The sequence below is a fragment of the Ambystoma mexicanum genome, chromosome 5q (genome assembly GCF_040938575.1).
Source record: "Ambystoma mexicanum isolate Mex_15411 chromosome 5q, UKY_AmexF1_1, whole genome shotgun sequence".
NCBI lineage: Eukaryota > Metazoa > Chordata > Amphibia > Caudata > Ambystomatidae > Ambystoma > Ambystoma mexicanum.
The window spans coordinates 953,864,999-953,882,031 of NC_090933.1; the positions used below are offsets into that span (position 1 = coordinate 953,864,999).

The 17,033-nt window shown below is 43.3% G+C and overlaps 1 protein-coding gene across 13 annotated transcripts in view; it reads left to right on the plus strand.

Moving 5' to 3' along the window:
- RIMS2 (regulating synaptic membrane exocytosis 2) overlaps positions 1-17,033 on the plus strand; it is a 2,919,733-nt gene that overhangs the window by 2,531,946 nt on the left and 370,754 nt on the right. For 12 of the 13 annotated variants that reach the window (XM_069621474.1, XM_069621475.1, XM_069621476.1 and 9 more), the window contains one exon: positions 4,364-4,399. The exons of the other annotated variant lie outside the window; for it this stretch is intronic. In XM_069621474.1, coding sequence (XP_069477575.1) covers positions 4,364-4,399 — 36 coding nt within the window. The remainder of the gene's footprint in view (positions 1-4,363; positions 4,400-17,033) is intronic. 13 annotated transcript variants of the gene reach the window in all.

A 17,033-nucleotide genomic window follows, 5' to 3' on the forward strand; every position in this document is an offset into this window, starting at 1 on the left:
AGTTACCTCTCAAATACCTCACATTGAAGAATGTGGGTGCTTAATTACTTGAAAGTGCTCCCTCTAAAATACAATTCTCTGAACATAGATAAAGAATTAATGACACATGGCCAACTTTGAGCTCAGGACTATGAAGCAATACATCCAACAGGATCATAAGACAGCCTGCCAGTACCACCTTTCACCAACAGCTGTGAAACACTACTGTTTAGAACCTGAATGGTTGAGGGCACAAGGCATCAACAATAGCAAACTTGCTTGTTTTATCATGAATGGTTGGCACCCATTATCGAGCATGAGGCACCCTAAGAGAGCAGTGAGCTTTGCCCCAGTTATACATAGGTAACATATTTTGTTTTTTGCCCGATTATATCCAAGCCAGTAACCTATTATCAAGCATGGGGCACACTGAGGATGCATTGGAAATTGAAATGTTCAGTTTGTGCTTTTTTTGTTACTCAGTTTCTTTGCGACCATCATCTGATGAAGAGGGCTGTATGACTTGGAAAGCTAACGCCTTGTCCATCTCAGTTTATTTGTTTGGTTAGTCCCATAAATATTTTGTATGATTTTAAAGCTCGACTTACTGTGTCAACCCTTTCTTTGCACTGTGCTGTATTCATGTATTAATTGTGGATTTTCATTTTTTTGCTTCATATTAAAGGTAAATAAGGGGTTCAGTGTATATGTGTGCTCTCCCAATGCCACTATGTATTTAGGGGTATTTCCTTCACAACTCGTGCATCGTTGTATTAGAAGATGAAAAATAACCGCACCTTATCAATTGCACAGTTGCTCTTTGTTTCAGTCACTGCTGGTAAGCAGTGCTAGGATGACATACAGTTCTATTATTGAAAATTCTTTGAAGGATGGACACTATTTAGGGAAGCAATAACATATATTTGTTCCATGTAACACTAGCCCATGCTTCTCATTTAACAATATTTTCTTTTTGCCTGTGATGTAATCAAATAATAAAAACATAATGAGCATATACATCACACATTGACAGCAGGAAACAAGTCTGCATATTGCATATTCACGGTGTTTATTTAATGTAGCGGTCTAGTTGAAGAACAGAGATGTCACTTAAAACATGGGGCACATCAATAATAATTATGAATTATTGCAGAGAGGGAAATTGTTTCAAAGTAAGTGCTAATAAGTGTTGGACTCTCCTCACAGGCAGAGCCTGTTTTCCGATGCTAGTAACATTGGTGCCATTTGACAAAACTGCAAAAACGTTTTCAAAATAAGCATACACACAAGCCTGAATGTTTATAAAAGGTTTCGTCAAGTTCTGTCCAAGGAGAGCAAATTTATTGGGAAGGACTCCAATTTATGGCAACAAAATTATTTGCATTTCCTATTAAGACTTCCATTTAGCATTTCTGATCTCCGCTAAGGAACTGCTTGCTGCATGTAGTGACACCAACCCCATGCAAGAAAATAGTGCATGGGCCAACTTGCGATCTTTACTTGGTTGTGCAAAAAGCCATCCAAGTTTTTTAAAAATAAATATCCCAACACAACTATTACTACTTCTTCCCTCTTCCCTCTAGCTTCTACTCTACTACCCTCACCCCCAATTACCACTGCCTCCTCTGTGCTCCTCTCCTACTACTAGTTCACTTGCTCCTTCCACTCACACACAAACACTCCACAGACACCCTCTCTCCAATAGCCTCCACTCCTTTCACACTTGCCACCTCGGGCCTCTCGAACGTCATCCTCCACCTCCTGTCCTCATCCAACTAACCCACACTAGACCATTCACACACACCTCCTTAAATACCCCACCTTCTCCCAGGATTGGCTACTTGCCCTGTCCAATCACTGACCTTAGTTACAGGGGTCTGACAAGGGAAGGGCTTGGGGAGGGCTGATAAGGACTTGTAAGACCCGCTCTTTCCATGACCCTGCCGCACTCCTTGCAGAGTGGGCCAGTGGGGGTTGAAGTAAGGCCTTCTGAGAGGTCTCTGTTCATTATACAGTTTGCCTGGTGGTTTATTGGGTTGGTATGGCCTCCTTGGAGGCCCATTTATATTAACTTAATCCTTAGTGGTGTAGTGGGATTCCCTGTATGCGCGGGCTCCAGCTGAAACTGCCAGCTGCACTCTTCTCCCACTGTGGCAGCCGTTGTTGTGCCGGCCTCTGCATACTGGGATGAAGGGTTGGTGTCATGCTGTGGCAATCCCGCAAGCGATGTGTTTGCGTTGGAAGCAGTGCTGAAGGTTGTTCTGCGACCCGGCCTGACTGTGGCTGCCTGCGGCACCAGTGCCAGTCTTGCTTTGTTTTGTGCCATCCTACTGATGAGGCATAGTTCTGCCGACCCTGTGGCGCTTTTCACTGCCCATCCAGTTTGGATGTGCATTATCCTGCATTAGAGGATGAATGTAATTATTAGGTATAAGCAGTGCTCCAGATAAGATTTGAAAGTGGAAGCATTTTACTCCCTATTTTTTAAAGTTGAGAGTAAAATGATTTTTTAGGGAATAAAAATGTAAGTCCAATTCCTCTTCTCCTCCTCTTTCTCTCTCCCTCTCCCCTGCTAACCTCCTTTCTCTTCTCTCCTGCTTCCCTCCTTTCTTTCCCACAACCTGCTCAGTTCACTGACTGGTCGCCAGGTGCACCTCCAGAGTCTCACAGGTCCCAGGCTCCCCCGCCAGTACTGCACTTCCCTCCAGGCCTCTTCACTCAGCTTGAAACTATTGCACTTGGAATATGTTCCATTAGAGGGGCAACCACTCTGCACTTAACCCATGCACCTGCTGGACTAGGTGCATTTGTCCCCCTCCCCCTGCCTCGCACTTCCTGTCTGTGCACTTACACAACCTTGAATGTACTAGTCCTAGCAAGTTTGTCTGTCCTGTCCTCCCTCTGTCTCCCCTCCCTAGCTTGTTTGTGCCTGGAATACTCATCCATAGACGCATTAGATGACCAACCACCAATTAATCTGACATGGTGCCAGGCCTAGTACGGTAGTTTATATTTTTGTATGTCCTTTTCCCTCTCACCCTCTCTTTCTCCACCCAATCTGTGTCACTCACTTACACTAGTAGAATTGCCTGTCGCCTAGTATGCTAGTTATTGTTGTTAGATCATTCAGAATCTTCAAGGCCTAAGAATGACAACTGTATTCCCTTGTTCTCTTCTCGCCTTGAAGCGCTTTGAAACACTTAACTTGTGTATAAGCGCTTTACAAATAAAAAATTACAATTGCAATGGGAGTGTTTTATAAGCGAGTAAAAATAGGTCTACCTAAAAAACCTTAAATGTTTTTGTAATATTTATTTCTTTGCTCGTAGTTATTCATACACTTTAAAAGATACATGTTTAATTCTTGCAATCAGACAGTTAAAATAGTTTCTTCCTCTGGTACTGCGTGTAGTACTGGTCTAAACATATCCATGTAGCTGTGAGAGTGAAAGCATGGGCGTAAGATTCTACATGTCTTTTTTCCTATTTTTTGTTGGGAGTATTTGTACTCCCTATTTTTATTTTTGGGGCATGTTTTCCAAGTTTTAGGGAGTGAAAGTGGCCAATACACCACTTATCTGTAGGGATGAGTATAAGTGATGGCAGGGCATTGGAGACTAATTCAGGCCAGAGAAAAATATTGTTACATTAAAGAATTGAATGGTGCAGTTGAAATATGACCTAACAGATGACCTAACAGAATATATTAAGGCACCAACGACAATCTTGTTAAAGGTTGAGATATAAAAGGGGTTTACTGTGCCCTGAACTATTTGAGAAACATCATTTACGAGAGGTAGCTAATTTGTGAAGTGACACAAAGGATATTTGCTCTGTCATTGTCAACCTGTTCAATATGTCGCAACATACGAGAACACGAAATGCCTCTTGGTCTTTTTGGATTCTTCCACAGAAGGGATACGTGGCTTAGTTGCCCATTTGGAATTGCTGTCAATATTGCATATTTGCATTGATTCCTCTAAATCCCTTCTCTCTGTGTTAAGCTCCAAGACTGTGGTAATATCATCTATTTTCCAACTCTCATAAAAAGGCAACACGTTAATCAAGTGCCAAATGGATATAAGCATTTCAGATTCCATTCTCTCTGGATACACCAGATGTTTTTGTTACTTTCATTGTTTAAAAGTAACCCTTTCGATCCCCTTGATGTTGATTGTATTTATTCCTTTTGCCATTTTTCTTAATTCTGTTAGAAGTATGTCTTTGCACGTTCTGTTTTTTCTGTCATTTCATACATATTTTATCTTCATGTATTATTTGCTGCCTTACATTTTATTTCATTGCATCGACTTCTCCCTCTCCAAGTCTGTTTTCATTTTTTGTGTTTCCCTTTGTTTTATGCACCACCTTCCTTTTTCTGTAGATGGCAGACATTCAGAACCAGAGAACGAGGATTCAGGTAGGGTAGACATTTGGAAATGCAATGATTCTAAAACATAGCCTATATACATGTGTATCCTAATGTAACTTGTACTGTTTCTGGGAAGCATGCAAGTGGCTTCTTTGTGTCACTTGAAGAGTTATTTGATGCAGAACCCGCCAATAATGTAGGAGGTCTCATAAATGCCATCGCTGCAGGCTTAGTTGGCGTTGTATGCGTCTTAGAAATGAGTGCTAAAGCTTTTCCTAAAGTGGAGCTGCTTTAGTTCTGCCTGCAGGTAGCGATCAGCGATCTTTGCATTGAGAAGCCAGAACAATATCTTGTCTTTTATGGCTAACAGCTTTTCTGAGTTGGGTAAGCTGAGGGAACATCCCAGGAACAGGTTTATCATTTTTTCTGATGAGGTAGCCCTTGTTCATTACCTAGATACACTCATAGATTATGTAGTATACTGACTGAAAGTTCACTCAACCCATGATTTTGAGCCTGTGGAGAGTTTTATTTTAAAAGTGCTGGCAATGCAGACCCCGGGCTTTCTTCATGTTGTTACCCTGTCTCCAGTGAGTTTCAGCTGGCTGTTAGGATCAGAGTTGATGTTTGAGGGGGAATAAGGAATTGGGTGTAGTCCAATCATGTTCACACCAATAATGGGATTGCCTTAGGGATGACTGTTACTAGTTTGCGGTTTGTGGGCTGTTGTCTGTCTAAATAGCTAAGGAAGTGAACAGGCATGTAGTATTTTCGGGTCCCAGGAATATGATGACCATCATTAGCCTGTTGAGTGTCGGTCAGGCTTTGATTATGGAATAGAGGCGGTATGTTTTGGCATACTATTGGTGACCTTTTCAGTAAATTAGCATGCCATCCATGTAGCCATGATGCGCCAAGGTGTGTGATATTGACAATCATTCGGGATGAGGGAACGCTCAGGGGTATTAAAGAGTGCTGGTGCAGTCAGACAGATGCAATTGGTAAGTATTGGAGAAAAACACTCAAAGGCTGCACCAGAGATGCCCACAACTTGCTAGAGTGTTTTTAGCTAAACACCTTGGTCTGTACATTGATGGTGCAGGTAAAGTCAAACAAGATCAGTGGGAGATGCATTGGCTGCACACAGTCCCCTGTACTAGATCTTGCACAGGACCATTACAGTTGCATGTCCTTTCCTAGATGAAATAGCCCAGAGGTTGAGCACCTTTTGCAGAGAGTTTGCAGCCTAAAGGCCACAGGATGACTTTCGGACCTAGTTAACTGAACTATTCTTTTGTGAGTAGTACGGTGAGAACAATTGAGTAAGTTCATAACTTTATTGTTGAAGAGATAAGATGTTATTTGTATTGAAGCGCATGCTATATGAATGTTTAATAATAAAAATATCGTGGTGGGGGTGTTCTAGTAAGTGTTGGGAGTTGTACCCAATCATAGTAAAGAAATTGAGAGAAAGAAAGCATCCTTCGAAATATTTACTAAATTGGTTAGCATTCATTAAGATATATCTATCATCTCTTGCTTTTCTGGGTAATGATTTTCCTTTCAGTTTGCACATTCTTTTTCTCCTGCTTATAAATGTTTGGCTATGTGTCCTCCCAGAATGCAGCATCTCATTTAGTGTGTACAGTCTTTCTCTCAGTTGAACCAACCTGATGTTTTAGTCCAACTCCCAGAAAGCATACATTCTCTTAATTCATATAGCCCCTTAGGGCTGCAGGTTCTAAGATATGTTTATTCTAGCATGAGAAAGCATAATCTCCCTTCCTTCTCACGGTTCCTTTCTCTTGCTTGGAAACCCCTCATTGAGTAGAGTTTTGCTTGACAGCGTTTCAGGGCATTCATGCTTATGCCTTCTTCGATGCCTCACTGCATCACCTTCTCCATTCAGGCTCTTCAAACCTGCTGCGTCACCTAATGGTGTGTATTGCCATATTCCCGGGCGGCTTCATCTGTACGTTCTTCTTTGCTTTTCACCTCAACATCAGCATCAACTTTGGCTTTGGAACAAGGATTGGCATTGCCTTTTGTGTTCAGGAGTTCTGGTTCTTACTGCTTCGTACTTCCTGCAGTTCTTCAGTCTCTTTGATTCCTTTTGTCTCCTCGACAGCTTTGCTCACTCTGTGACTGTGGCTGCACCTCTCTCTTCACATGATAGTCCTTATTTGCCCCCCCATGAGTCCACTCAGGTGACCATGATGAAAGGTTCCACTTCCCTCACTATAATCTCTCTTCCTCACAAGAAAACAGTTGCATTTAGTTTCTTCCTAGGGCAGTTCAGCAGACAGTCTAAGTGTTTATTTGCTGTATAATAGTAATTTCCTCAGCATTCTGGACAGAATGTATACATTCTCCATATTAGATGCTATTCATTATTCAGGCATTAGGGTCTTGGAATTCGTTCTTGAAAGGGGTGTAGTGATCACTTATTTTAGGAAGTCTCTTATTGTACCTTCTTTTATTGTTATTATATAATATAGTAGCACAAACCAAGCTCTGGAGCCATGGAGCACTGTATAGGTCATAGAGCAAAACATTGGTCGCATGAATTTCACAAGTCATCGGTAAACATTAGGGATAATTGTCACAGTGCAGTATATTAATGAGGATGTGCAAAAGATAACAGGACTCTAGGTTATACCAAAGGGTTGTTGGAAGAGCCAGTCTTCAAGACTTTCCTAAACTGAAAGAGACTTGGAGCAGTCTGGATTGCCACCGTTATAGAGTTTCAGGGGACCAAAGTGTAGCATGAGAAGGTCTGTTTCCTAGTTTTCTCCTTGTAAGCCAGTCAAGTTTCCAGTCTGGTGATGGTCTTTCTGTAAGATGCCTGTGTGCCACCCAATGTTTTTAGTTTGGCCATCAGGTAGGCCAGCGTGCTGCCGGTGGTTATCTTATAGATGAGGTATGTGGTTTTGAACCAGATCGGAGCCAGGATGGGGATGGGGATGGGCAGCCTGTATAATTTGCTCATCATGGGACCGATGGTCAAACTTCCCAGAACCAGTGCTGAGGTGAGCAATGGCATGGCTTTAAGGGGTGCCAAATTAGCTGTCAGGAGCCCTGCGAGCAGAGCATTACCTCTATCAATATGTAAGAACACTGGAGCCTGCACAACTCTTATCAATATGCAAGGACAGTAGTGCCTGAACTGCCGTTCTGAAGTCCTGGGGTCGGAGGAAGGCCTTGATCTTTCAGAGTAGATTGATCTGCTACAAAGCAGTTTGGGCCTTTTTAGCGAAGTGTTGTTGGAAGGCTAGATTACTGTCTGCAATGAAGCCGAGGGATTTTGCTGAGTAGGTGAGGGGAGGCTAGAATCTGTCCAAGCGCATTTCATACAGCCAAATTTGAGTGGGTCTCTGCTTGGAAGGGTGGCCCAGGAGTACGAATCCAGTCTTGGTGTGATTAAGCCTTAAAATGGCACTTGTCATCTTCATTTGAATGGATATGAGGCATGTGTGAAGGAGTGCAATGTCCTGTGGGACCTTGACATTTAGCTTTAACTGTGCTTCATCTGTGTATTGTTGTATTGCGATATTGCGCAAATCTAGGAGCGAAACCACTGGTTTCACATGGAGGTTATAGATTACCAGCGAGAGAATGAAAACCTGCAGCACTCCACAGGTGAGGCGGTGGCGTTCAGAATTGAGGGAACCCATCTGGGCAGTCTGTTGTTTGCCAGATTGGTATGATGTAAATCATTTCCAGACATTTCACAAAAAACATCCTGTTTGCAAGGAGGTTGAGTAGTGCGTGATAGTCATCCAAGTCGAGAGATCCAAGATGACTTCGAGGCATAAGTGCCCTTTGTAGATAATCTGAAGGGCATTGTTGACCACCTGCATGGTGGATGTTTGATTGCTACATTTAGGGTGGAACCCGTATTGGTAACCCCAGAGTAGGCTCGATTTTTATAAGCCGTTGGTTAGCAACTACCTTGTTGATATTTGGGTAACTCACTGGCAAAGTCAGCAGTCATGGCAGGTGACCATGTCAGAGCGTTCTTTTGGCATTATTGTGGCAAAATTGGGGGTTGGGATAACATCTGGCAGCAACTGTGGGATGCATTTTGTTGCAATAGGTTGATTGTAGTTTGAAGACGAGTTTTCAGATGGAGTGCCTTGTTGCATATCTGTCACTCATAGAATATTTGGTGGAGTCTGAACCAACTGGTCTATGTGATGAGTGCACATAGATCCTCAGGATTGACTTTTGCATTTGAATGTTTAATGCCATATAACATAATTTTAAGAAATTGAAGTAAACTTTGTAGTAGGTAAGCAGAGCTTCCTTTAGAGGGCCATAGTGATCTAATTTCATGCAGCGGTATTCAGAAAATGTTAACTTGGCATAGCAAAAACATGCGGACAAAGATTTTAAATATAATTTCCTAAGTATTATGTGTACCACTAAGCTTTGAGGTAAACCAAATTAGAACCTTACAAATCAACCATTGTGTACAACACCATCAGCATTAATTTAATTTTGTATGCCATTGTAAGGCATTGCCAGGAGAAACCACCATAATTGTATTACAATTACTCCATTCTTGCTATGGCAGGACGTAATTTGTATTTATTTGAAACATTTTCATAGCTGTTGAGCCAGCTTTTGATTTTGGGGTATTGTGTCATGGATCAGAGTGTGCAGTGTCAAAATGTGGGGTGAGAATTTTGGTATATGAGAGTGCTATATTTATACGTTGTACAGAATATAACATTTTCGTTTCTGTTGTAGTGTGGTAGTGAGATGTGTTATTGTCTTAATTTCTATACCATTGTTTTTGGTGGGTGGGTGGAGTTTTTATGCTAGAAAATCACATGTAGTTGTTTTGGTTAGTCTATAGTAATGTGAAAGGATGCTCTTTTTATGATATTGTCTCTTTAAAATGTTATGTGCAGTCTGCCCTAAATTATGAGTCAAGCTATTGTTCTTTGGTGAATGCATAGGGTGCAAAAGTGGACATATTCGGTGTTGTCAGGAGATTTAAGGATACAAGTAAATCAATGTGTCCAGCTGAGCAGCACAGATGAAATTCAAAAATAGATGCAATGTGGTGTTTGAGCTTGGCTCGGGTGTTGTTTGATCAAGTTCACAGTGGAATTGGAAGTGACATCGCAACTCCTGTCCTCATATGTCATCACAGGATGTTACATCACTTGACCTGTGAGAAATCTCACATCTCAAAAAAGGAATTAGACAACATTTCACCCTGAAGACATTGAAACAATTGTATACAGAAATCCCACAAGATTATAAAATGTCACAGAATATATAAAAAATCTGGCATAGGAGTTGTAAATGATGTGGTAGCAGGTCACATTTGCAACCTCTGGTGACCCTTAAAAGATCACATGCCATTAGTTCCTTTGCCACAACATTTCTAGCCATCAGTTATTTGCTTGTTTATGTTAGAGGGAGGTCATGCCGAAAAGTGCCTTACTAATAACTCCTGTGAATGGTAAGCCCTTAGTTATTAGCACAGCCCCATAACGGACATCCTGTCCATGTTGCTGATTGTATCGCAAGAATAGTTGTGTAGAATCATGCTTATTGCTTACTACCCAAGGGTATATCAGTTAAAGGGGAAGAGCAACTGGTTCTGTGACTTTTCTTTTTTTTTAAACTGTTTAATTTGGAAGTGGGTTTTATGATCGCCACATCTCTGCTTATCTTGTTATTTTTAGTTCCATGGGTATGAAGGAACTGCGAGAGACTCATTTGGTGAGCAAATAGTAGTAGTATCGACTGATAGTTACCTTTTCATGATAAACATGCAGCCCAGACCCTTGTCCAGGTTAGGGCATCGATTGCTCCTGATACAGCTTTCCTGGGGTATACCACACAGACATTAAGAGCAGTTTTGATGAGTTTTGTGCAGTGATGTATTTTTATTCAGTGTTCCTTGCATAAGAGAACAGTGTGGGTGGTTGTTTTATTGAACAATTACAATTGAACAGATTAAGTGAATTGTTCTTGGAGTACTGGGAACTTGTCATGGTGAGAAAAAGAAGGCTCAGTGTATCAAGGTGCATGGTGTGGGAGCAGGGATATGTGGAGGCTTCAACAGGGTGCCTATTGCTGAAGTAAGTGCAGACATCCAGATGTAAGGTTGAGGGAAACAAATATCTTCTACTATGATTATTACGAAAACATATTTAGCCTGTAGAGTCTCCAAACCAGCCATATTCTTTACGACAGCTTCAAGTCTGTATAGTTCTATGTCAAAATGGTCACCCCAATAATATTAACAGTACACATTTCATTTATGAAATGGAATGCTTTAGTTTCTAAAATGTTCTTTCAAATGGTTCATACATTTACAGAAATGCATTCCAAAATATAAAATTCTTTAATATTTATTTTCATATGGATTGTGTCCACCCACATATTCTTCATCTTTAATATTCAATATCCAGCTTCAGCTGCTTCAGAAGAAAAACAAATTCGGCACAGGGTGCCGTGTGCCGATTCGATGTCCCTCGAGGACCTATGATCGAGAATGATGTCATCGAAGACATATATAACACGCGCAGCGCCCTTTGGCTTCAGTTCCATTTTTCTGCGTAAGCTATCGCTTCGAGAAAACTATGGCACGCTTCCTTTGTTCTTCGCGATATGTCTTCTTCATTGACACTGACTACCCCGAAGACTGGGTTCAAGGGGTTTTAAGAGTGTGATTCGAAAATGTCATTAACCGACCCACAGCAAGTATGTCTGTGGTGTCTTGGGGTGGAGCATAAGACCTCGGCCTGCTCCAAGTGCCAGTCACTGACCGGAAAGTCTTTGAAGGATCGAAAGGGGAAATTGGCGGTAAGTAAAAACCCCAAAAAATCTCCATCTACCCCTTCAAAAAAACCTTTGTCCGACGAGCCGAGAGGCGACTCTCCTCGTAGGAAGAAGGTTAAAAAATCAAGATCGAGGAGTGGCTCCGACCTCTCCTCATCGTCAAGGAAGTCAAAAAAGAGGCACCACATATCGCCTTCTTCGACTTCGTCGTCGAACACCTCCCCTGAGAGAGTATCTTGCCCCACGAAAAACCACACCTGCCGAATGGGAAGCATTTAGGTCAGAAATGCAGAAAATTATGCAAAAACAAAAGCCCACGGCAAGCCATGCTCCTACCGTGCCTTCAAAAGAACCTGCGAGGAAAGGGCTCGAGCCAAACCCACCGTCCTCGAGCTCGGGACGAAGGCCAGATCCTCATCGAGAGCCGCTGAGGCCGCGATGCAATGACAAGTCATTGAAGGATCCTTCGAGCCGTAACACCAAACATAAGTCGAGGTCATCAACACCATCAACAGCCATTGACTACATCTGCACCCTCAACGCAAGCTAGGCTCTCGGCAACGGCGACACCATCGACGCTGGCTTCGCAATGGACACCAGCTGTGCTATCAATGCCAGCTGTGCCATTGACACCAGCAGAGCCATCGACGCCAGCTGCGCTCTCAACTACAGCTGCACCGTTGATGCCGACCGTGCCACCTAAACCTATGGCGCCATTGAAGCCAAAAAAGATATAGACGACTCCTCGGGTGTCACATCCACAGTTTACTAAGCCTTTGATACCTATACCAGAAAAAACTTACATTCTTTTTCCAAGGAAAGATTATTTTAAATCTCTCTCCTCAATTCAATGAGGAAAATGAACCTTCAGGCAATGATGTGCCTATTGGTCTCCAATTTGGTACTCCAAATGTGCCTGAGAGCTTTATTTCTGAAGTCTAGGTTGAAACATCTTTATGATCATTTACAGACGGCCAGTGGGGTACCCCTCACCTGAGCTGGATGTTGGTAGACCTGAGGCTAATGAGGACACAGATGCTTCATACAAACAGCTAATGGCTAAAGTGGTAGACTATATGGGGTGGAATAGGCCTCCCCTTTGAACAGGATGATCTGACGGACATCTTTGATAAGTGTCCGCAGATGGATCCTATATTACCATTTCATATTGCTCCCCAAAAAAAGGGTGGTGGCAAATTGGGAGACACCAGAAACTAATCCGGCAGTGAATAAAAACCTGATCAAAAATGTCCGCCCTTCCAGTAGTGACCCTGACTACCTGTCTAAACACCCCACTCCAGAGATTCAGGTGGTACTGGCAGCTACTGTAACTTCCTTCCAAGCATGCAGCTTATCCTACTATCCCTCCTGATAGGGATGACAAGAGAGCAGATGGATGGGCATGAAAAGTTTTTTTCTGCAGGGAGTATGGCTCTAAAATCAGCCAACTCCACATGTGTCCTTGCAGAATTCTCATTCACTCTTTGGGTCTGCATTCCCATGGCGGCAGAGCACATTCCTGAGAGGGAGGAAAGAGTCAGGTTCTTGGCTATTGTTAGAGATGGAAAAGAAGCCATGTTCAAGTCACTCCAGTTGGGTCTGGATTCTGCTGACAGCATCAGCAGAGGCATGGCTACTAGCACTGCAATACACAGATTTGCATGGTTGAGGAAGTCGGGATTTGCGCTGGATGTGCAATCCAGACTCCTCAACATGCCTTTTGATGGGTGGTCACCTTTTTTGGCAACAAGGCTGACGAAAGCCTTGAGAAGTTGCAGACCTCAACTGCGGCAGCCAAATCTTCAGGTGCTGCTGTTACAGCCTCACCCCTTTTGCCCCTGTGGGCAGTCTTGGAGGGGTAGATCTGTTCGCTACTACTCCTCAGTTGGAAGAGTGAGAGGAATGGCTGGTCAAAGAGGCCAAAGAAGATTACCTCATGGTGGATGAGGGAGAGGTGAGAAGCCCACTCAAACAGGGACATCCTTACCATCAGCCGCTGCATCAACCGCCTCAAAACCTCTGACGTCTTGAGTCACAAATTACCAGTGGGAGGCAGACTGTCTCAGGATTTGGAAGAATGGCGAGACATTACTTTGGATGCTTGGGCACTGGAAACCATTCCCCACGTTTACTGCCTTCCTTTCATTCAGAGACCTCAGAACCATCCACCGGGGAACCACTCTTTGAGGATTCTGGATTGGCTCCTTGTTCAGGAAATTTTGACTCTGCTTGAGAAAGATGCTATAGAATCAGTGCCTGTAGTGGAGAGGAACAAAGGATGGTATTCTCCATATTTCCTAATACCCAAGACGACCGGAGGACTGATACCCATCTTGGAATTGAGATAGTTGAACAAGTTCCTCAGGAAGGACAAGTTCAAGATGGTCACACTTTCTCAGATCCTTCAGGCCCTCCAACTCTAGGATTGGATGGTGTCATTGGACCGGGTTAACCTCTGCCCAAAGGTTTTCACCAAACTGATGGCGGTGGTGGCAGCGAGTCTCAGGAGAGGGGGGATTCACGTCTACCCTTACCTGGACGATTGGCTGATCAGGGTGCATTCTCCCAAACAAGTCCTGCATCGTCTCAGCATGTCCTGCCACTCTCTTCAAAGACTGGGCTTCTGCCTCAATGACAAGAAGTCCCATATGACACCTTCTCAAAAGAATACAGTTCAACAGGGCTGTACTGCATACATTCTTGGGAAAGAGCTTGCCACCTGAGGTGAGGGCTCTAGACATTCTGCAGATGGTCACCAAGTTTCAGATTGCCCAGCGTCTCCCGGCCTACGATTTTTTGAGGTTGCTCGGCCTCATGTCATCCTGCATTTTTCTGGTGCCAGAGGCCCGCCTGAGAATGAGATGCTTTCAATGGGCCCTCAGAACACAATGGTCTCAGTTCTCAGGAAACATGTCAGACCTACTTCAGGTTCCAAGTAGGTCGCACAGGATCGCCTGTGCCGGAACTGTAAGGACAAAATTCTGAAGGGAGAACCATTTTGACAACCAAGGCCGGAGATACCACTAGTGACGGACACCTTGCTCACGGCGTGGGGAGCCCACACCAACGTTCTGACAGTCAGCGGTCGTTGGTCTACATCAGAGTCTGACCTACATATCAATCTTTTGGATCTGGGGGCGATCGAACTACCGCTGAAGGCTTTTCTGCCCTCAGTATGGGGAAAGAATGTCCTGATAATGACCTACAACACAGTGGCCATGTACTACCTCATCAAGAGAGGAGGCGTAGGGCCACTACTACTGTGCAGAGAGGCAATGCAGCTCCGGTACTGGGCAATTCAAGAAGAAATCTCTCTATCACCAGTTCACCTAGCCGGAGAAGAGAACACAGCAGCGGATGCTCTGAGCAGGCAGAGCAGTGTCCCACGAGTGGAAACTAGCTCAGGAAGTCCTTCAAGAGATCTTAACCCTTTGGGGAAACCGTGAAGTGGATCTCTTTGCAACCAGTGTAGATCAAAAGTGCGAACTGTACTGCTCCAGGGAATTTCCTCCAAGAGGAGCTCTACAAGACGCATTCATAGTGGCCTGGGAGTTTCCACACCTGTACGCGTTTCCTCCAGTCGCCCTCATTCCTCATGTGATTAGGAGGTTGAGAAAGTTTGGGAAACACATGATCCTAATCGGCCCGGATTGGGCCAGGAGGACGTGGTACCCAGACCTTCGGGACATGTCCATCTGCCCTCCAATATGTCTTCCACTAAGAGAGGACCTTCTCTCGCAAGAGGAGGGTCGGGTTCTCCATCCAGAGTTCAAGACATTCAGCCTTTCACTCATGGTTTCTGAGAGGCTTAGAACACATTCTGCAGCTGTTGCAAAGACAAGAATGTAGACCCTTTTCTGTGCAAAACACCAGAGGTATTATCCTTTTTACTATCCTTAGCCAATCTGGGGATTCAGATTGGAACTATTAAGGGACTTTTGGTGCCGCTATCCATCTTTAAGCGCTCATCAGAAGAATTTTCATATTTCAAAATTCCACTGGTGACACATTTCTAAAGGGGCTCACCAATGCGTTCCGCCGTCTTCTTTCTAGGTTCCAGTTTGGGACCTTAATCTGGTACTAACATTTCTAATGTGTGCACCCATAGAACCTTTACATTCATGTCCATTAAGTTTGTTAACTTTTAATACTATTCTCTTGCAAGCATTAACCTCACCCCGTAAAGTGAGTGAATTGCAGGCACTTTCATCCAAGTCACCCTTTACTAACTTCCATAAGGATAGGGTTGTTCAGAGGGTTAAGCCTTCATTTTTACCCAAAATCTTTTCTGATTTTCATGTAGGGCAGAACATTGTTTTACCCACTTTCTATCCTCCACCTCTTCCTGGCAATGAGGAGGAGAGATTACATAGATTGGATAGATGCAGAGCTCTGAGCTTTTACATATCTAGACTATCAAAACTTTGTATTGACGATCAGCTTTTTTTTTATAGGCTATACAGGTCATAAACTGGGTCAGGCTGTTGCAAAAAAGACCTTATCCAGGTAAATCATTCTGGCAATTTACGGAATGCTACAGATTTGCTGGCACGGATCCTCTAGCAGGATTAAGGGCCCATGGCTATCTCTACAGCCCTGCATAGGGGTGTGTTGATAAAATATTTGTGAGGCTGTGACATGCTCTACTATTCACACGTTCACAAAACATTACTGCCTTGGGTCTTCCCTCGGTCAGGATGGAAGGTTTGGGAAAGCTGTTCTCCATTCGGTTCATGAAAAACATTGAAAACTAAATTCTTACTCCCTCCACAAAATCAAATACTGCTTTGGGAGTCTATCAAAGATGAGGAATATGTGGGAGGACACAATCGATTCGAAGATCAAGTTACTTACCCCTGGTAACGTTCTTTCGACTGGATGTTCCTCCCACATATTCCTCATCGCCCTCCCAGCCTACCCCACAGGAGAATTTCCCATGCTATTACAGCTTTTACTCCTTGAAAGTTGAGTTTCGTCATAGCCGTGGTTATGCAGGTAGTTTCTACTATAAGAAAAGCAGAACTGAAGCCTATGGGCATTGCACGTGCTATATATGCCTTCAATGACATCATCCTTGAGACGGAGGCCCTCGAGGGACATTGAGTCGACTGCATCGACGCACAGCACCCACTACCTGAAAAAAAAATCAGCTGAAGCTGGATATCGAATATCAAAGATGAGGAATATGTGGGAGGAACATCCAGTTGAAAGAACGCTACCAGGGGTAAGTAACTTGCTCTTTTGCTTAACAATTGCCTTGTCATACTTCAGAATTCTCTACCTAGAACCCTCTGCATCTCCCTAAATTCCCATGTCATACTTGAGGGAAAGGGAGAGGGTTCTAGGTAGAGAATCTGCTTCCTTTTACTCCCAGGGAGTCTCTAGCTCTCCATCCCTATACCTTGTCACCTTTGGGCTCCTTTACTTTGCCCCTGACCGAGCCCCCTCACTAGCCCCTGTTAGTTATCCATCTTTTAACAGGAGGAAGGCCTTGTTATCTCTGCTCCCTGAAGCCCACTGTTTTTTCATTCCTCTTCTATCCTGTATATCTATCTTGTGTATCCTCCGTCATGGCCTCAGAAATAGGAGTATTTTACTCACTGTTTTTTTTTTTAAAGATGGCAGTAGAATTATTTTTTTAGGGAGTGAATAAGTAATTCCCATTCTACATGGGTGAATTTTTAGGGGAATAAGAATATATTTTAACTCTAAAACTGATATAATTTTTTTTATCCATACTTCTTAGCACCTTGTAATTCATGGACTTTAAAATATTCATGTTTACATTCAAGCTCCCCTTCAGATCAGGCAACAGTAATACGAGATTTTCTTGTGACACTGCTCTGCTGGTTCCACTGATCCAAACATGCCTATGGAG